General features: G+C 42.8%; 1 protein-coding gene across 1 annotated transcript in view; it reads left to right on the top strand.

Moving 5' to 3' along the window:
- The window catches only part of PAN2 (poly(A) specific ribonuclease subunit PAN2), a 1,212,755-nt gene that overhangs the window by 887,437 nt on the left and 302,686 nt on the right, over positions 1–22,632 (top strand). Inside the window, exon 18 of the mRNA XM_044083667.1 lies at positions 14,098–14,235. Within this exon, the coding sequence (XP_043939602.1) occupies positions 14,098–14,235 (138 nt within the window). The remainder of the gene's footprint in view (positions 1–14,097; positions 14,236–22,632) is intronic.

Below are 22,632 nucleotides of genomic sequence, written 5' to 3'. Positions count from 1 at the left end.
CAAAGAGCACCATTGCATTACCAGGCTGTAATTCATACCACACCTTTCGGCCACCTAACCTGGACCGAAACACTAAAGGCGGAGGCGTATCCATATTCATTAAGGATATCCACATCTCCAGCCTTGTTGCTCAGCATAATGCATCCGAGATTATCCAAGTGCAACTAACTCTGGGCGAGACCACAATCCAAATTGTAGTTTGCTACAGATCCCCCACCACGCCCCAGGATTCCCACTCCTCATTTCTTAATCCACTGGAAAATATTAGGGTACAACCCAACACCCTAATAATGGGCGATTTCAACTACCCCACCATTAACTGTGAAAACTACTCATGTACAACTCTTCTGCTCAACATTTTCTGGAATTCATAAATTTCACCTCCTTTGATCAACTTATCCACACCCCCGCCAGGGGCAGCAATATCCTAGACATGGTTATTACCAGTATGGGCTACCGGTGTTCCACACCAGAGGTCAATTTCTCATTGGTTAGATCCGACTACAAGCTAATCACCCTAAACATCCACATCCCACCCCCGCCCGCCATTAGGGAAACCACCTTAAAAAATTTCTCCAAAGCCAACTTCATGGTTCATTACAGCTGAGTGCTCCTCCAGACATCTTCTGCAGTTAACCCCTACTGCTCCTCTAGGCGTCAAATATGGATTGTTCATATTTGCATTAATAATTCCAAAATCATGTTACTTACAAGGTACCAGGATATTTTGTCTTGAACCATATGTGATGGCAAACACAACTCTATTGATATTTGACCTCTTTCAATGAGAGTTTTCTAGAACTGTAAGGTGATAACTTAGTTTTTAAAGGCTTAAGCCACGCCCACTAGGGGTTAAAGGTGCACACTCAAAAGAGCTGCTCCGGAGTGACACCCATGCAGACTGACAACAGAGGTACGACTGCTGAATCCTACACAAATGCACTTTATAGGCACTTACACAAGTGCATGGGTCGTGCTATCCCTAACAGAACCAAGATGCTATCCTTCAAAAAAAAAGAAGCCAATCTGGTGGTCCCCTGCCATAAACAAACTCTACAACAGAAGAAAGAAACTGCTGCAAAAAAAGAGTAAAATCCCATGATTGAGAAACTCCCTGGTCAGCCTGAGTAAGAAGCTGAGATCCCTTATAAAATCCTGCAAAGCTAGTTATGAAAACAAAATCACCACTGTTTCTCAAGACAACCACAAAGCATTCTATAGCTATGTCAAGAATCTCATTGGCAACACTCAGATCTGATCTGAGTTACAGCACAATGGCACAAAATATACAGAACCAACTGATATTGCCAACATCCTGGCAGATCGGTTTAGTGCTAACTTTATCCCCCTCTCACCCCCAAAAGGGCCCATCTCTATACCAGAGGAATGCATAGTTCCTGTAATCACAGCTGCACAGATAAAATCCACACTGTCCAGAACCAAGAACACAGCATCCATGGGACCTGGCAACATCCCAGGCTGCGTTCTACACGAACTACAGAACGAACTGACACCCTACCTAAGTACAATCATAGCCTCACCTCAGGCTTTGTACCCACTGAATGGCACACAGTGATGGCTATCCCACTTCAGAAAGGTCCACCACGGACCCTGGGAACTACCGCCCCATTAGCCTGACGAGCCTGGTCTGCAAGGCCATAGGTTGGTACTAGGCTATTGGCCCAAGGGCCTACGTAAGCCTAGCCAACAAGGTTCCCTGGCTTACACCACCCAAGAAAGTTATGTATCATCATGGAACCATGGAATGTATCATCATGGAACTTATAAACAAAGACATTGGTAATCTCCAAACTCTGGACCCCATGCAGATGTTCATCGTGCATACAGCTGCAGTCATTACAGATGGGTTATCCTGCTGTCAGACGGGTCCTCGGTTGGCCGAATTCCAAAGTCTAGGTCTGGCGTCGGTTGTCGTCACTTCTTCCCTGACGTCAGTGCAGCAGGGGTATAAAAGAGGCAGCCGACGCCATTTTCTTCAGTCTTTCTTGCCGCGTGGTGCCCGAAGCAGAAGCAGTTCGCAAGTGCTGGTCGGCCAGCTCCTGAGATTTACGAAAGTATTTCAGCCGAAGTCTTCTTTAAAGCTAAGTACCCCGTTGGGGAAACTTTTCTTGCCTCAGACCGATGTCAGACAAAGTTAATAATTGCATTTCTTGTGGGAAGCAAACACCGCATAAGGATTTCCACTCTTTCTGTATACCTTGCTTAGGGCCAGACCACGACGTCACGGCCTGCCGTTTTTGATTCAACAAGCGCACTATTAAGCGCCGGGCGGAGTTCGCCCTTCATTATTTTGGCAAAAAATGTAATTATATCATGTCGTCGGATACTCCGACTCCAGTTTTGAGCAAAAGACGCAAAGATAAGGCCGACATCCGAGGTCCGCACCGAGTACTGAGACCACGCTTAGGCCGACTACCGGTTCTCCGGTTCTCAGCGAGGCGCCTACGCAGCCCCTGAGTACCGATGAAACTACATTACCAGTGACTTCAGTACCCGAGGTCGCAGGCTCCTCGGTCCCCATTCGTACTGCAGATACCGACGCCACTCTTGGCAGGGAATCTCAGAATTTAGTCAGGCCTGCCTTTTCTGAAGGCGTCTTCAGGCCTTCCACCTTCTCTATTAAATCTTTCACTAAATCTAAAGCAGCCATGAAAACTAAAAAACAGGGTCCTCAGACCTCCTCTCAAGGCCCCATGCCTAAAAAGCAGATGCTTAAAATGGCTGAGGATTTGATTACTCTTATCAGGGGTTCTCAGCCCCCCTCTGACAAAAGACCCAGATTAGAGGAAGACTACCCTTCCTCAGACCAGGCTTCTATTACCTCAGAACACTCTGAGGACCAGGATTATGCCTATTCCCCTTTCGAAGACTCTGATGCTGAGGAGTCTATTCCCTCGGTCTCCCCCCCTGAGGACTACTCTTTTGGGGGAACCCTGCATACATTGAGGGAACACTTTCACTGGGAAGGCCAAGATTACTCAGATTCCAAGAAAAGGCTCAGGGAATTTCTACTGCTCCCCCAGCATAGGCCCCTGGCTATCCCTCCTGTTTTAGATATTTTGGATGATGTGTACACAGAAGCCAGCCTTAATCCAGATTCTTTACCTCCAGCCCCTATTAAACCAGACAGGTATTACCGGGTTCCTGATTCTCACCAGTTCCTTTATAAAAGCCATACTGCTGACCCAGAAACTATTTCACAGGGTCCCAAGGGAATTAAGGCCTATACTGCTAAAAACCCATTACCTTCAGAGAGAGATTCCAGAGCATTAGAAAGGTGGGGGAAAAAGGTGTATACCTCGGCCACTTTAACCGTGAGGGCATTAAACTGTCAATTCCATATGTTAAAGTACCAACAGTTTTTGTTATCTCAGTTGAAAAGCAAAATGACACAAACAGAACAACCAGATTTGAAAGAGTTGCAGTATTTGTTGCATGGTGCAGAGCAAGTGGGTAAACATACCTTGCAGTGTGGTTTTGATGCTTTAGAGGCCTCATGTAGAGCTGCTGTTACAGGGTCTGTTATACGTAGACATGCTTGGCTCAAAGAGCAAACCTTACCAGATCATGTCAAAGCAAAATTATTAGATGCACCACTTCAAAAAGATGTATTATTTGGTGTTAAAGCTGAGGAGGTACTAAAGAAAATGGAGGAAAAAGCGAAATCAATGCAAACAGTGAAAGATTTCCTGCAGGTACAACCTCCACGCTTCAGCAGAAACTGACCTTCAAAAAATTGGTCCTTTCCAGCCGCGGACAGACCTCAAAGGGGCAGATACAGATGCCCAAGGGGTAGAGGGCAACCTCAAGGATCTTACAGAGCAAGACAGTGGCAAGCACCAACCCCAAGAGGTGGAGAAGGTAGATCACAGTAATTTAGAAAACAGACACAATGACTTCCCCCTATACCTGCCAAGCAAAGCTTTAATGGCAGCACCTTTGGGCAAAAAACTGGCATTATTCTCAAAAAATTGGCATATTGTTACAAAAGACAAATGGATTCTGGACATTATAGAAAGAGGCTACAGGTTCCACTTTCACACCCTTCCAAAAATGAAAGGCATGCCAAACCTGCCACAAAATCAAAGGGCAGAGGCACAAAGACAAATTTCCGCCCTCATGGATATGAAAGCGATTCAAGAGGTACCTGCAAAAGAACAAGGTCAAGGTTTTTATTCCAGACTATTCCTGGTACCAAGGAAAGACAAAGATTGGAGACATATCTTAGACCTATCCATCCTAAACACATATCTACAGGTGCCAAAATTCAAGATGCTCACATTACAGCAGCTTCTTCCCATGCTGGGCAAGGAGTCTTGGCTGGTAACATTGGACCTCAAGGAGGCATACCTGCATATCCCTATCAGACAAGATTGCAGAAGATACCTCAGATTTCTTGCAGGTTCAACCCATTACCAATTCTCTGCATTGCCCTTTGGCTTATCTACTGCGCCCAGAGTGTTTACGAAATGCCTGGCATCAGTAATCGCCTTCTGCAGACTACAAGGAATACAAATCTACCCATATCTGGATGACTGCCTGATCCAAGCGGACAGCAAGGACATACTATTGCAGCATCTGGTGTTTGTAATAAAACTGTTAAACTTCCTGGGATACACAGTGAACAAAAAGAAATCAAAACTAATACCTTCTCAACAGATAATTTTCCTGGGTGCCAGCTTGAATACAACCACCCTGATGGCCTACCTCACGCCAGACAAACAAGGGCAACTGTCTCAATACTTCAGCAAAATGGCAACTTTCACCAGGCTAACTGCAAGGAAAGTCCTGCAGGCTCTGGGATTCATGGCATCTTGCATCCTACTAATCCCATGTGCAAAGCTGCATATGAGGAAACTTCAATGGTACCTAAAAAACTTATGGTCTCAACACAGCCACAGCTTGGAAACAATTATACCACTTATTCCATGCCTTCAAAAGGAATTTTTGTGGTGGGCTCAAGCATTCCAAAGAAACACAGGTCTGCCTTTCTGTGTACCTCAAGCAACTCAAATCATCACAACAGATGCCTCAGACTACGCCTGGGGAGCACACATGGCAGATCAGTGCATTCAGGGAAAATGGTCCCAAAAAGAGAAGCACCTACACATCAACCAAAAGGAGATGCTAGCCGTGCAAAATGCTCTTATGACCTTCAAAGACCTACTGCATCCAGGCCAGTTATTGATAAGGACAGACAACACCACAGTGATGTGGTACATAAACAAACAGGGGGGAACTCATTCATACCCCCTGTGCAGGCAAGCCATGACCCTGTGGAACACAGCACTGGAATTGCAAATCCAACTACAGTCACAATTCCTGCCAGTGAAGGAAAACACACTGGCAGACAACCTAAGCAGAAATATGACAGATCCACATGAATGGAAGTTGCATCCTCAAGTTTTCACAAAGATAACTCAGAAATGGGGACAGCCAGACATAGATCTATTTGCTACCCACAGAAATTACCAGTTGAAAAAATTTTGTTCAAGGACCTATCACCCACAGGCCTGGAAAGTGGACGCACTCTCTTTCAGTTGGACAACATTGACAGTTTATGCCTTCCCGCCTCTTCCTCTACTGACCAAAGTTCTATTAAAAGCCAGAGCAGAGAGGCCGCAAATGATTCTCATTGCTCCAGACTGGCCAAGACAACACTGGTATCCGCTCCTAAAGTGCCTGACACATTCCCCACCATGGATCCTACCTCTAGTCCCTCTTCTGTTGTCCCAGCACAACTACAAAACCCTTCACAGCCAGCTCAAAACCCTAAATCTAGCTGCATGGAGAATTCCTTGATTTCCCAACAGACTCTCCTCTCCAAGGAGGTGCAGGATGTCATCTGGGAGGCCAGAAGACCTTCTACTAGAAAAGCCTACTCCGCCAAATGGAAACGATTTTGTTCCTGGAATCAAGAAAAGGGCCAGAATCCTTGGGTAATAAATATACCTCAAATTTTACAGTACCTAGCTGAGATGTTAAACAGTGGACTTTCCTTCTCCTCCATCAAGATCCACGCTTCAGCCATTTCTGCACAATACAACACAGACCCTCCTTTATTCTCACATCCTCTCTTAAGGCAGTTCCTCAGAGGGGCAAAAAATATAAAACCCCCAAGGAAACCACCAGTCCCAGCTTGGGACCTCAACTTCGTATTGGAAAAGCTGACCCTTCCTCCCTTTGAGCCAGCTTCTTCAACAGAGCTACAATACTTGTCATGGAAAACAGCCTTTCTTCTGGCTATCACCTCAGCACGCAGGGTTTTGGAGCTACAGGCCCTCGTGGCTGTGCAACCATTCATCATTTTCCATCAGGACAGAGTTTCCTTACGAACCAACCCTACCTTTATGCCAAAGGTAGTATCCAGTGTAGCTTTGAATCAGACTATCCACTTACCTACCTTTTATCCAAATCCACAAAACAAAGGGGAAAGACTACTACATTCCTTGGACATTCACAGGCAACTTCGTTATTATTTGGACAGAACAAAGCCATTCAGGAAATATGAGCAACTCTTTGTGTCCTATGCTACAGGTGCTCAAGGAAAGGCTATTTCCAAACAGACAATTTCAAAATGGATAGCCCACTGCATGCACATTTGTTACTCATTTCATGGAAAAACTGTGCCTGCATACATCAGATCCCACTCCACCAGGGCCACAGCTACCTCTGCATCTTTCCTCAGGAGGGTCCCTACCAAGGACATTTTGGAAGCAGCTACTTGGAGTTCAATGCACACTTTCTCCAAGCACTACCACCTTCCACTATACTCTAAATCTAGAGCGGGCTTTGCCACAGCAGTCTTGCAGGGCATCCTCCTCGCTTCTCCTAGTTCCACTTAGTGCCTACCACCCTTACTTAGCTTTGGGATTCTTCCCATCTGTAATGACTGCAGCTGTATGCACGATGAACATAGTACAGTTTTGTACCTACCATAATGGAGATGTTCGAGTGCTCATACAGCTGCAGTCCAGGTTACCCCCCCCCCCTCCGTCCCCTCTTAGGACAGGCCTTATGACAAACACCTTTATCATATAACCTATTTGGGGTATTCTTTTATAGTGTATTTGCTTGCAACTACTGTTTTTTGATTTATCTATATTGCATGTTTGCATAACATTATGTTTTGCCTTCCTTCTGGGGGCATCTGACATCTGGGGCAAGAAAAACTGAAGAAAATGGCGTTGGCTGCCTCTTTTATACCCCTGCCACACTGACATCAGGGAAGAAGCGACGACAACCGACGCCGGACCTAGACTTTGGAATTCGGCCAACCGAGGACCCGCCTGACGGCAGGATAACCCATCTGTAATGACTGCAGCTGTATGAGCACTCGAACATCTACATTTATGGTAGGTACAAAACTGTACTTTCGGGTTTGTAAAAGGCAGATCATGTCTCCTAAACCTGATAGACTTCTTTGAAGCAGTCACCAAAGCCGTAGATGAGGGTAAGGTGGTTTACACAGCCTATCTAGATCTCACCAAGGTTTTCTACACCATCCCCCACTCTGGAATTATAGATAAACTCACTAAACTAGGTATAAGTTTCTATGTCACAAGATGGGTTGCCAACTGGCTCACTGACAGAAGCCATACTGTGAATGTAGCAGACTCCAAATCTGACTTCAGACCAGTGACAAGTGGAGTACCACAGGGTTCAGTCCTGGGTCCTCTCCTATTTGGTATCTACTGTTCTGAAGTACAGGCTAACATAGAAGGTCTTTGGCTAACGAAGTTCGCAGATGAGTGCAAACTAGAAGCCATAATCGAAACTCCTAACAATGTGGACATCCTACAAAAGGTCCTCACTGAGACAGATGCCTGGTGTCAAAGCCATGGCCTCAGGCTCAATGCCAAAAAGTGCATTGTCATCCCTTTTGGTAAAAACTCTGTACCCATGGACTACCACATAGGCGGTAGTCTACTACCGAAAGTGTGATAAGAGACCTTGGGACACAGGTGGACAGTAGTCTCTTCTTTGATAATCACATCACCACAGTAGTCAGGAAATCCTTCTACATGGCACACCTCATCACAAAAGGTTTCTTATCCAGGTAAAAAGAAGTCATTGTTCCCCTCTACTCGTCACTCATTAGACCCATTATAGAGTACAATGCCTCTTTTGGTATGTACCTCACAAGACATCTACAACAACTGGAAAGGCTGCAGAAATACATCACAAAGAGGATTACCAGCCTCAAACAGATGCCCTACGTAGACCATCTCAAAAAACTCCAGCTTTACTCCATCGCATGTTGCCTACTCAGAGGCGATGTCTGCCTAACATACAAAGCTGTGTCATACCCAGAGCTGTTGGACATGCTCCACTTAAAGAAATCCCAATCCTTCCGAGCTACACGCTCTAGGGACTTAAACCTTGTCACCACAATAAACAGAACATGCTGGAAGGATAGATTCCTGTCCCAGAGACTCCCCATATTTTGGAACAAACTACCTATCTGTATCAAACAAAGCTCCTCATTAGCACTCTTCAAGAAAAATCTTGATGATTGGATGGGAAATAGGAAAGTCACCCTGGGGATCATTTCTGTGGCTCTGCTCGACAGGGACACAGGTAAATAATTTTCTTGGATGGTGAACGCCAGGGTACCTTTTTGGCTAGGCTTATATAGGCCCTAGGGCCAGTAGTCTAGTACCTACCTATGAACCTATGAACTTCCTGATACAGATAATGACCATGTACTGAGTTGCCCTTCTACACAAAGGTACAGTGTACATAATTGATCAGTGAAAACTTTGCTGGCCTTGGCAGAGAAGATGGCGCTGATACACATCCACATGATGGTGGAAATGTAAGCAATGTGTCCCATTATACATCTTATGAAACTAGTCATTATATTGTTCCTGGACTTCATGTATCCATGGAGCTACTGATAGTGCTGGATGATTTTCTTGTAAATGCCAAGCAGTGTAGCACTCCATGAAGGCCTGAGTAGCAGCAAACTCTGCCCAGAAAATACTTTGGCAGATCTAATGATGATTCTGAGTACTGTCCGCATGTCAGGGGCCAAATGTGATACATGATGGCATCAGGCATCCCTGTGAAACTTTTCTATGGATGGTATACCCATATCAGATGCAGTGCACTCATCTGTTGTGAAAGCAAAAGGGGGCGCATCACTGGATTTACAACCATGGGAAAGCCCCTCTGAACAGTGTGCAACCTTGCGTTCATCTTTGGGTGAGAGTGCAGTTTCACATTGTACTGTCAGTGCTCTGCACCCTAGATTCAGGACAGATGATGTTACAGTGTTCTTTTTCTGTGACTGTGGTATTTTTGTCTCAGCATCATTGCCAGCCCCTGCAAGGGTGCCAGCATATGCCTGGTGTTCTGCCCCAGCCTTCACTTGTATCATTGTGTTGCAGTATTCTGGCCTGTGACTATCTGTGCAGAAACTGTGGCACCTGTAGTATGTATACTGTGTTTGTTCATGCAGCAAGATGTATGCAGCCCTCATGTATGTCTCCTGCCATCCTGATGTGGTAGTATTCTTGATGTTCCTACATAAAAAAACTTATGCGGTAGATCCTATGGCCAGCATATAGTCTGTATGTACAGTTGTGGTATAAGTTCTGTGTGATACTAACTTAGTGCATCATCTACTGAGATGCATGAGTGTTATACCATCCTGGTGCCAATGTCTACTCCTTTCAGGATTATCCCAGCACCACTGTCCCCATTGAAGGACTCCAAAAACTCCCTTCACCTCTGTTAGCTCATGGTGCCTGGTTATCCCCTCCAAAGGCTGGCCTCTGTGCTGCCATGGAGTGTGCCTCTGCCTTGCCATGGTATATCTTATTGTGGTGGCATGGCTGTGATATTACTGCAACATGTAATTTTTGTCTCCCAGCAGCACTGATGTCATTGAATATTGCCACACATTGTAAAGGCTGGTTAGCACCCCCTCTATTGACAAGCTCTGTCCATGGGTCCTTAGTGTCTGCAGGAGGATATTTTCAGAGGGGCTAAAATCGTTTTATCTCAGCCATCTACTGTGTTCTCCAAACATAATGATACCTATGAAAACAAGAGACATAGATGTACAGTGTTTAGTAGTGTGAACAGTAGTTTGACAGCTGCAGACACAGGTAAATGACATATACCATACTTTAGTGAGGGGCATATGTGTGAACATATACAGCTGGTGGACCTGCCACACATGTACATCTGCACTCATTACATGGTTGATCCTCTCAGGTAGTTACTGCATGCATATGTGACAGAAAGGAAGCACTTACTGCTAACAGTAGCACCTAAAGAAACATGGTAGACACAACTGTTAAGCACTGTAGTGGAAGAAATATGCATGTGTTAGCATAGTATAGCTGTAATCACAGGGCATAACTGGATGTATAGGAACAGGTACTTCTGGAATAATGCAGAGAGTTGTGACCAGTGCAGTTTATGAACCCACAATATTTATAGGTAGATATATTGCTACTTGCTCCTCTTTGGTGCACTGCATTCCTCTGCAAGAGTACACATTTTAGGCAGTTAGAGAAGTACATCTTCCCTCACCTTTCCTGTATGGTGCTTATGTATACTTCCTCAGAGCTTTTTCTGGCCCCACAGACTGATTCTTTACTTCTGCACACCATTTTGTATAACTTCAAATTCACTTGCAGGGTTGGAATGCTTTAGCATTTAAGTATGATGACATGCTGTCTGTATCTGCAACTTTTTACCATTTTGCATACATCAACAAATGAAACCAAGTACTATAACAGGCTATGAATCTCTCTATTTTGCTGTTGCATGTATGAGGCAGATAGTGCAACTAGGTTCTCAGTGCTTCTGACATCCTGGACTCATAGACTTGTGCACAAGACCTGCGTAAGTATAAACGTAAGTCATGCTCCTAAAAAACAACAGGCTGTATTTTCAAAGTTATGTTTTTTGCATTATTTACTGGTTGCTTTGTTACTCCTTGTGAAAGTGCCATCATTGTCAGATGATATTTGCATGGCAGTTGCCACTTCAGAGAAGACCTGCATGGTCTGTGAAGTAGAGCAAGATTATACTTTGCCTCCTTTACAGACAGTTCTGGAAGTTGTTGCTGGATCCTTATAGTGACCCCTTTCGAAAAGTTGATGCTTGCTGTGAACTTCTAAGGCTACAAACATTCCCAAGAGGAGTGAGCAGTGCAGGCATTGCTATGGTAACCTGTGATACCACCACCTTGATGCTTTTTATGCGTGAGAAGTATAAGATAGGCAACAACTCCCCAAATTGTGTCATGACTGTAATTGTAAACTTTTTTTAAATTTTTGGATGTGTCGTCTGTGTCCTGTGCAAGACTGTTCATGCTACTTGCAGATCTTTCTGTTACATGTAGTTAACATTTTTGGTGGTGCTGGGTAGGTAATGTGAGGAACTAATATGGGTAAAGGAAGTGGTAATGGAAAATAATGTCACTGTCCTGCATGTGGATATGTTATTGTTCCTGGCCAGTTTTCGTTTCATTAAATATAGACATATCATGTAGACTACTGTAAGGTGCTTATTTGTCAGGTGGAAATTGTAGAGGGATGCATTGAGATATGCTAATGATATAATTGGTTGCATCCCATAGGGACCTGCTATGTGGTGAGATTATGCTTATGCAGGTTGCTTGCATGCTAACGCGTATGTGCCTGTGTGCATGAGAGTCGTATATCTCTTGTAGCTCTATTTACTTATTTACAGGGGACACATACCACTAGCCACTGAAAATAGAAGTTGTCCCAGACTCAAAGTGGAGGGCTTCAGATTCATTTTCTTGCCCTTTGGTTTTCTGCTGAATCCAGGATATTCTTAAAGTGCCTGGCTTCAGTAATTGCCTTCTACAGGATCAAGGACATTCATATTTACCATAGCTGGATGGCTGCCTCATTTAGGCACCAACACTAGAAGAGGCACAGTAGGCAATACAGTTCACTCTTGCCAGCTGCCAAAACCTTGGACTCTGTTTAAACCTGCCAGTATTGCACCTGCTACCCCTAATCAGATTTTGTTAATTGAAGCCTGTATGGGTGCCATTCTGTAGCGGACCTTCCTCCCTCAAAAAAGTCCTCTTCCTGACAAATTCCATCACATCTCTATCACAGGGAGTTTCTTATGACAGTGAGTTACATGGCTTCTTCAGTCTTGATGTCCCACTAGCAACACTGTATATGAGGAAGTTTCATTGGTACCACAGATGGTGCCAGCATGTTCATTATTTGGAGCATCAATCCCTTTCCCTGACCATTATCAAGAAAAAGTTAGTGATCCTTTAAAAGCTAGGCCCAGACACATGGATGCTAACAGAAAATTCCTTGGACTCTGCTTGAGGAGCCCACTCAGGGGATCTCAGGACCCAAGAAGTCTGTTTCTTCTTGGTCCTGCTTGCTGTCATTCCTGATGAACATCAAGCCTCTAATCTGAGTCAGACGTTTGTTTTCCTGTACTTGGGACATCATCTGCACAGTTTGAGGATGAGAGCCATCCAAATGGGGATGTCGTTCAGGCAGCCATGATGGTATCTTAGCAAATCCTTAATGATAATTTGATGAAAATTTGAGGATAACGTTTTCCGTACAACCAGCAAAACATTCTATCAAAGATCTTTATCTCTGTTGCCAAAAGAGGCATGGGTCTGTAGTTGTCAGGAAGTGAGTGATCCTACCTTTTTTTCCAAAATGATAAAATATCAGCCAGTCTGATAAAGTAAGGTAGGGATCCTTGATGTGAGATTGCTGAAAACAGCTGCAGCAGAGGAAACACTGTTTTCATTTTACACATTTGAAGAAACCAATTGGGAACCTGCCTGTGTCTAGTGATTTCTCAAATGCCAGTGAAGAGATACATCGATCAATTTCCCCTAATCTCAAGGGCGAATTTAGCAAATCACAATTCTTAGAATTGATGTGGGAGTACTTGAATGAAAGAAACGGTTTAGTAACACAGGGTTAGGAGCTGTGCCAGCTGATACAGATCTACATAGAAATCTTAAAATATGTGATTAGCCTCATTGGGGACAAGATACTCCCTCCTGCAACCATCTTTCAAACAATTTATGTTTTGACTTATGTACCTTTAACTGTTTGTGTTGTATGCTTGGGAGGCTTTAGATGCATATCCCAAGAAGAATGCCTTTGTCTCTATTTGTGTCAGAACACTTTTCTCTCTGACCTTAGTGGTGCCTCTGAGAAAGTGTTTTTCTTTACTTACTTTTCTTTTAATGCTGCAGCTGCATTACACAAATTTTCCCCCTTCAAATTTGCAGTTCTGGATGCAATTCCACAAGCTCCAGATTTTTCCCCAACTGAATGACCATTTTCCCCACCTCTCTTTTGAAGGCCTCCCATTAGGCTACAAATGAGACTGCAATCTCTTTTAAATCCAGTCCAGTTGCATTAGACCCATTCCTTAAGCTGTTTTCTGTGTCTGTCCCTCTGCAATAACTTTGATCCAGCCTTTGCTCCCTATATCTTTTAAGCCAACCATGATTCTTCTAGTTGAGTGACACTGAGCAGTACTCATGGAAAAATCTGTCAGGCTGACTATGCCTATGGTTAGAGAAAGAAATATAAATATTCTAGCCATAGGGTTTCTGAGATGCCAGGGGTCTTATAACAAAAATTCAGAGAAACGATTTAGAGAAAAAGGAAGAACTGCAAAGAGCATGAGGAACCACATGGGTGCGCCATTTTACTGATGTTAGTGAAGAGATGTCCAGTCTGCACCTTTACAAAGTTATGCAGAGAAGATAGATGAAGTGGACTGATGCATATCCTTTCATTGATTTCTGCTGCAGAACCCCTTAGTGAAAAAGAGATTACAGTTTTTGTTTGGAGCAGATCATCATGTAGAGGTATAGTAGTTGCATTCTTGCTATATGCAATACACTTTGTAAGTGCTTATACAGCAGCAGACACCATTGTTTGCTTGGTCTGCTTTAAATTTAGCCAGTATGAAGTATGTTAGGCAATATGCATGTACTTAATGTGGAACTTTTGTTCTCTGTGTTATTTTTCTTCTGTACATTATATAATTTATTAATTAATAATTGCTATATTGCTTTTGCAGTTATGTCTGGTAGAAGAAGAAGAAGGTGTGTATATCTATGATCTGTTTGGTACAGTTGCCCACGTTCTGGATCCCCGGACTGGTGGAAACCTTGTGGCACACATTAAAATTGGTGAAACTTATCACCAGAGGAAGGAGGTGAGTCCTTTGCTAAATTCAGCAGTTTGAATGGTGCGGGCGTATAATGAAAGAATAGTAGTCTGATATTTGGGAAAGCTGTGAATTCACAAAACTGAAAGACCAAAGTGCAGCAATAAACCCGGGCAGTACCTTATATTGTCCCTTAAGTAATACTAAGGGAGATAAACCCTGAGTTTTTGAGTATTCTAAAATAAGCTGCAGAAGGCAGTACCTAGTAAATTGCTGGAAGAAAGAAATCTATCATTGAAGATCTTCAGTAAAGGTTACAGTGGTCGGGTTTGTATTTTCCACCTTTCATTATTCAGCTGAAAATTTATAAGATCCTGTGCTTGTGGATGTCCACTTGCCCATTCCAACACACATTCATCATGCAATGTGCCAGATGCAGGAATGCACATGCCAACTGACCTGGTAACCGTCCATGATAAGGCTGACTGCTGCAGTATCATTCATATTAGAACTTAGGAGTTAGCTGTAGGTGGATAGCTGCTCATTTGCTGTGCTGGTTTCAAAAAGGCACTTTCCTGGGTACTGTGGTAAGTACCCAAATTCTGATTTTTCTGTACTTGCTGGTTTAGTGTATTGCTGTAAAATGTTTCTTACTGTAATTTTTAAAATGCCTTAATTGTAATAACTGTTTATTCACCCTACCTGTATGTATTATAAAAAATAATATCCCATTATATAACTTTTACTGTTAAAAATTAATGGCCATTGTGCTGTTTATATTGTTTGTTGCTTTTGTACTTTGAACTGTACTTAATATATTGACTGGCAGTTGTGGCCTTGGACATGCCTGAACAGGGTCTTTAAACCAGAGTAACAACTGGGTTAATAAACAGTAAGTAAATCAAGTAGTACAATACATTGAAAAACATCGACTTTTGCTTTTTTGGTTGTGATTTTGAAGATCTTTCTGAGGCTAATGATATTCCCAGAAAAGATCACCATCGTGTGTACATCCAGGAGACAGATTCTGTCAAATGATTGTCACCTTCAGTGATATTTTTTTCTACCTCAGTAGGCATCACTTAATGTCAGCATCTAAAGTCTGTATGCTTATGAGGAAGAAAACTTTTTATGGCTTTTATCAAATACAGAAAGCTTCTGGCTTTAGGCTGATCATCAAGCACATATTCCTCTAGTGATTCTAATGAACAGAAACTGAAGCACCATTTTAAGATGGATAGACCTAAAATGTTAAGGCAAAGAGCATGAGGCTTTAATGGCCCCATCAATCCTCTGTGGACCAGTTGGCACCAGCTTTAGTGACTACAGCCTTGTCTACCCCAGCATCTTTTTCTTCTGCTTCCCCAATACATGTTGCGTCCTTTTAAGTCTGACACTGGGCTAGCAAGTTTGCAGCCTTTGTACACCACAGAATGGTTTTCACAGGAAAACTTTGTCCCCATCATATAGCCACGGAGAAATTATCAAATCCAAGTAATGTGTTAGTGACTAACAGCACAATTCCTGCAAATGTAGCTGTCAGATCAATGCTTCATTCAGGAAGGCTTTAGCTGAGTTTGCATTGTTGCCAAGGCATTTACTATAACTGATTTTTATAGGTTCATAGGTAGGTAATAGGCTATCAGCCCGAGGGCCTATAGAAGTCTAGCCAAAAAGGTACCCTGGCTTTTACCACTCAAGAAAATTATTTTCCTGTGCCCCTGTTGAGCAGAGCCACAGAGGTGATCCCTGGGGTGAATTTCCTATTTCCCATCCAATCATCAAGATTTTTCTTGAAGAGTGCTAATGAGGAGCTTTGTTTGATATAGATAGGTAGTTTGTTCAAGAGTATGGGAAGTCTCTGGGCCAGGAATCTATCCCTCCAGCATGTTCTGTTTATTGTGGTGACAAGGTTTATGTCCCTAGAGCGTGTAGCTCGGAGGGATTGGGATTTCTTTAAGTGGAGCATGTCCAACAGCTCTGGGTTTGACATAGCTTTGTATGTTTGGCAGAGATTGCCTCTGTGTAGGCGATATGCGACAGAGTAAAGCTGGAGTTTTTTGAGACTGTCTGCATAGGGCATCTATTTGAGGCCGATAATCCTCTTTATGAGGTATTTCTGTGGCCTTTCCAGTTGTTGTAGATGTCTTGTGAGGTACATACCAAAAGGGGCATTGTACTGTACAATGGGTCTAATGAGTGACGAGTAGAGGGGAACAATGACCTCTTTTTTTCCTGGATGAGAAACCTTTTGTGATGAGGTGTGCGACGTAAGGGATTTCCTGATTACTGTGGCGATATGATTATCAAAGGAGAGACTACTGTCCACCTCTGTCCCAAGGTCTCTTATTACACTTTCCGTGTTAAGTAGACTACTACCTGTGTGGTAGCTCATGGGTACAGAGTTTTTACCAAAGGGGATGACAGTGCACTTTTTGGCATCGAGCTTGAGGTCATGGCTTTGACACCAGGCATCTGTCTCAGTGAGGCCCTTTTGTAGGACATCCACATCATTAGGAGTTTCAATTATGGCTCCTAGCTTGCAGTCATCTGCGGACTTCGTTAGCCGAAGACCTTCTGTTTGTCTCAGAACATGCTCTTGATTGCCATCCTATCCCCTGTCATGTGCTAGGTGCTAGACTACCTAATTTCAGAAACAAATGGCTTTACCTGACCACAGAGTTTTGGTAAAGGTAGGCAATTACTACAAGATACAAAACTGAGTTTAGTGCATCCACTCTAAAATGTGGATCCCATTCCTTGCCTAGTTGACATGTCTGTAGTAGTGCCCATCTTAGAGTATATTCTTTATTCTACTGACATAGAAAGTGTCTCTCTGGAAGTGCAGGGGACAGGATTTTATTCTGGACCTTTTCTAGTGCCTAGAAAAACTGACTTTGAAGACCCATTTATGGACCTATCCACTCTAAACAAATGTCTTTACATGAAGAAGTTCATAATGTTAATTCAGTAGTGGCTTCCTCCTTTACTGCTACCAGATATTGTCTTGGTCAACTTAGACCTGATGCAGTCCTACCTTCATATCCAAATTTTTAAGAAAGGCAGTAGGTTCCTGAGGTTTGTAGCAGAGATGTAATATTTCCATTTCACGTCCTTAGCCTTTGGACTCTTAGCTGCTTCCAGGGTATTTACCATATGCTAAACTTTAGTCATTTCCCACTTCAGATTGAAGGGCATTCATATTTACTCATTCTTGAGTGACTGCTTAATACTGTCTCTTTTCCAAGTAGAAGCTAAAAAAGGCATTGGATCACTTTACCGTTCGCCTGACCAGTTTGGGCAACTTCTTCAGCTACCTAAAGTGTGGCCATTTCCCTACTCTTGACATGACATCCTAGGAGCAGGACTGAAGTCCAAGGAGGGCAGATTTTTACTCTTATTAGAAAAGATGTCGATGAGCTTGTTTTTTGTCTTCATTCATGGACATGTTTTTCTTACAAATAGTAAAGAGGACTTGCATGAGAGTAAGGACCATCGTGATTTCACTTTGATACATGTTTTCCTCCGTTTTCATGGTCCACCTAGCCAGGCTACACATGGAAAAAGATATTTTAGTACCTGAAGAACCTATGGCATTGACATTTTCACTCACTGGTGTAGGTGGTATTGACTTGTATCGTCAGAAGTATGCTATACATAACTCCCCAAACTCTGAACTGCAACAGTCTTTGCTTGGGAAGCTCACATGGGAAGGTTCAAGGAAGATGGATAACTAGGATAGAGACATGCACATCAGCCATCAAGGAGATGCCAAACATCACATAGCTCATTCAATTTCTGCTTTCCTTAAACCTCATTCTGCCTTCAAAACATTATTCTGCTTGTATTGTTCCCACAATTCACATTATTTCTATGTAATTTGCTATTACCCTTTTAGTTATTTTATCTCTGTTACTATATTCACTACTTCTAGTACAGTTGGTTTAGACTTTGATTTCCATTTTCTAGTATTTGCTTTTTTCGGCAGCCACCAGAATTAAACATAGCAAAGCCTTACTATGTCTAGGCAATTCCAATTCTGTATCACAACTCAAAAAACAATTTTATTAGTTATACCAATTTTCTAGCCCAGTATTTCTGATAGAGAAGTCTACAGGGGAATTTTTAAAGTTTGCCAACACATTACACTCCCAAAATATGTTTTCAATTACCTATTTCTTCCCATCATACCACCAACATTTGCAATCTCCCTGAGGAATAATTCTTTGAAGTCTGATTTGGGTATAAATATAATATTTTGGAGTCATATATGTGTGTATATATATATATATATATATATCAAATGCTTTCTGTGCATGAAGACCCACCAACAACAGTGGTATTTTCTTAACATTCTGCTTCCCTCTGGATTGTCATTGTTCTATTAATGTCGTCAAATGTTTGCCGCCCCTCCACAAAACCACATTGATCTATATCTATCAATTTTGGCATCACCTTTGCCATTCTTTAACCTACTATAAGACATAAACACTTTATAATCATGGTTTAGAATCGAAATTGGCCTATATGAAGTTGGATCTGTTAGGTCTTTACATCTTTAGGTATTACAGCCACCATTGCTTTCTTATAGGATGTTGGTGCATCTTCTCCTTTTAAAATCCAAATCATTGTCACTTTCTTCCCTTCTGTCTTCCAGACATCCACAGGAATACCATATATTCCTGAGGACTTTCCTGTAGATGGGTTAAACCTCACCATTTTAGTCTCATCTTCTCCTACCCTAATTTTTATTAGTAGAGCCTAATCTACCTTGAACATTGGCATATTTAATTTTTCCATAAACATTTCCATTTGTGCTTTTTCTTGATTTCCACATTTCCCTGTTTTATACAGGTTTTTATAAAATTTCCAAAATATTTCTAATACTTGCATAGGATGTCTAATTATTTTCCTTGTTATAGACACCGTAAGCTTGCCAACAAACCTTTCCTACTTTCTGCTGCCTGAGCCATTGTGCTAAAAGCTTTGGTGCTCTGGAGTTATTAAAAAACCTGTTGCTTAACAGCAGTTTTTTTAAACGCATGCATATTAACAAGATAGTCCCCCTGTTTTCTCTTTAGCACCCTGCAAGTTCACCACTTCTTATTCTGTGAGATTCCCCCTATTGTACATTACTTTAACCTTTGTCAGTCCCTCTAAATAATACTTGTCACTTCTTAATCATATCTCTCTTTTTTAATTTCCACCCTTTTTTAAACCCTACTTTAATTTTATCCCACTCCCTAGCTATATTTTTTCAGAAGAAATTTCTGTCTTCCCTAATAACTCATGCATAATTCCAACTTACCCATTCCTTAAATTCTTCTCTTTTTAAGAGATAGGTGGGGAAGTGCAAGTATCTCATTTTTATTTAATTACCTTGCATTTTTATTTTAGCTATTATTGGCACATGATCTGAAATAGCTTTTGGATGCATATCAAAACTTTCAATTAAATGCATATGTTCCTGTGAAACATAATTTCCGTTTAGCCTAGCCCAGTTGTTGTGCCTTAGGGATTAATATGTAAAATGTTCATCGTGTTTCACTGTTGCAGTCATTATTCTTGGGTTATCCTGATGGCAGGCTACTCTCAGTTGGCCAGAATTCCAAAGTCTAGGTCCGGCGTCTGTTGCTGTTACCTCTTTCCTGACGTCAGTGCGCCAGGGGTATAAAAGATGCAGCCGACGCCATTTTCTTCAGTCTTTCTTGCCGCGCGGTGCCCGAAGCAAAAGCAGTTCGCAAGTGCCGGTTGGTCGACTCCTGAGATTTTTCAAATCCGAATTTCAGAACCGAAGTCTTCATTAAAGCTAAGTACCCTGTTGGGGAAACTTTTTTCTTGCTCCAGACCGATGTCAAAAAAAGTTAACAATTGTATTTCTTGTGGGAAGCAAATACCTCATAAGGATTTTCACTCTTACTGTATTCCTTGCCTAGGCCCTGATCACAACGTTGCAAGCGTCGGTTCGATTTTGCATTTCATTACTTTGGCCGAAGATTTAATTATATAATGCCGTCGGACCAGCCGACAACCGGAGTTTACAAAAATCGCAAGGAAAAGGATAGGCATCTGAGGTCCAAAACCGACGAAGAGGCCTCTGCTAGGCCAGTCGCCGGTTCTCATTGAAGCGCTTTCACAGCCCCTGGCGCCCGCTACCTCAGAGCCACAGGCCGCTTTCGGCTCCCACGTGGAGCCGACTGGGCCTCTGGATACTCAAGGTATTGGACACTCGGAAATCATTCCCTCAGATGGGTCCAGAGCCACTGAGCAGGCATCGGCTTCTGAGGGTGTCTTCAGACCTACACAACTATATATTAAGCCATCCTCAGCTTCAAAGACAAAGACTAAAGCAGCTCTAAAGACAAAGAAACAAGTACAGCATTCTCCTACTCAGACTTCCATGCCTAAAAAAACAGATGCTCAAAATGGCCGAAGACCTAATTACTTTGGTCAGGGGCTCCCATCCCCCTCCTGATAAGAGGCCTAGGCAAGAGACAGAGTATGATTCTTCTGATCAGGTTTCTATTTCCTCTGGTTCCTCTTCTGAACAGGATTACTCCATGCTTCCCTATGAGGATTCTGATGCTGAAGAATCCATTCCTTCAGCCTCTCCTCCTGAGGATTATTCTTTTAGGGAAACCCTGCATACCATGAGGGAGCATTTCCACAGGGAGAGCCAAGATTATTCTGAATCTAAGAAAAGGCTCAGAGACTTTCTGCTACTACCTCAGCACAGACCCCTTGCTATTCCACCTGTTCTAGACATTGTAGATTATGTATTTTCAGAGTCCGGCCTGTCCCCTGATTCTTTACCCCCTGCACCTGCTAAGCCAGACAGATACTACAGGGTCCCGGATTCTCATAAATTCCTATATAAAAACCCCGCTGCTGACCCAGAAACTATATCTAAGGGTCCCAAAGGGGTTAAAGCCTCCACTGCAAAAAAGCTTGTCCACTCTGGTAAGGATTCTAGGGCTCTAGACAGATGGGGGGAAAAAAGTCTACACTTCTGCTACCCTGGCTGTAAGGGCTTTAAATTGTCAGTTTCATATGCTTAAATATCAGCAATATTTAATGTCACTGCTTAAACAGAAATTGTTGACAAATACTGAATGTTCAGAGAACAAGGAATTGCAGGATTTATTGCATGCAGCTGAACAAGTGGGAAAGCATACTTTGCAATGTGGTTATGATTCACTGGAGGCCTCTTGCAGGGCTGCAGTTATAGGTTCTGTTATTAGAAGGCATGCTTGGTTAAAGGAACAGAATCTGCCTGATCATGTTAAAGCAAAATTATTAGATGCGCCATTACAGCATGACACTTTGTTTGGTACTAAAGCAGAAGAGGTGTTGAAAAACATGGAGGATAAAGCAAAATCCATGCAGACAGTCAAGGATTTCTTATAGGTACAGCCACCCAGGTTTAGCAGGAACTGGCCTTCTAAAAATTGGTCCTTTCTGGTGTCAGACAGACCACAAAGAGGCAGATACAGGCGTCCTAGAGGCAGATCTCAGCCCCAAGGCTCATACAGGCCTAAACAATGGGGTGCTTCAGCCTCCAAAGGCATAGAAGACAAATCACAACCATACAGGAAACAGTCCCAATGACTTTCCTCTAGCAGATCCAAGCACTTTTCTTTTGGCAGCCCCCTTAGGGGGAAAACTAGCACTTTTTTCATCAAATTGGCAAGTGGCTACCCAAGACAAATGGGTCCTGAACATAGTGTCCCAAGACTACAGGTTCCATTTTCACACTCTAGCAAGGTCAAAAGGTATGCCAGACCTGCCACACAATCAATGGGCAGAGGTACAAAAACAAATTACAGCCCTCATGGACATGAGGGCCATTCAGCAAGTACCACAACAAGAGCAGGGGCAAGGATTTTACTCCAGACTTTTCCTAGTACCCAGAAAGGAAAAAACCTGGAGACCAATACTGGACCTGTCTATACTAAATACGTTTCTGGAAGTTCCAAAATTCAAGATGTTGACTCTACAGCAGCTACTGCCCATGCTGGGCAAGAAGGCTTGGCTCGTAACTTTGGACCTAAAAGAGGCATATCTGCATGTCCCAATCAGACAATCTTGCAGAAGATACCTCAGATTCATAGCTGGCTCAATGCAGTACCAATTCTCTGCACTGCCCTTTGGCTTACCTACTGCGCCCAGGGTCTTCACAAAATGCCTGGCACCAGTTATTGCGTTTTGCATACAAAAAGGAATTCAAATATATCCCTACTTGGACGACTGCCTAATTCAAGCAGAGAACAACGACATTCTTCTAAAGCATCTGGCGTTTGTAAAAACATTACTAATTGGCCTATGGTACACAGTAAACGAAAATAAATCAAAACTAGTGCCCTCTCAAGAGATAATATTCCTGGGTGCAAGCTTAAATACAACTGCCCAGATGGCTTATCTCACGCCAGACAAACTAAAGCAACT

The sequence above is a fragment of the Protopterus annectens genome, chromosome 9.part0 (assembly GCF_019279795.1).
Source record: "Protopterus annectens isolate FY-2018-M chromosome 9.part0, PAN1.0, whole genome shotgun sequence".
Lineage (NCBI taxonomy): Eukaryota > Metazoa > Chordata > Ceratodontiformes > Protopteridae > Protopterus > Protopterus annectens.
This window is presented reverse-complemented; position numbering and strand designations above follow the sequence as displayed.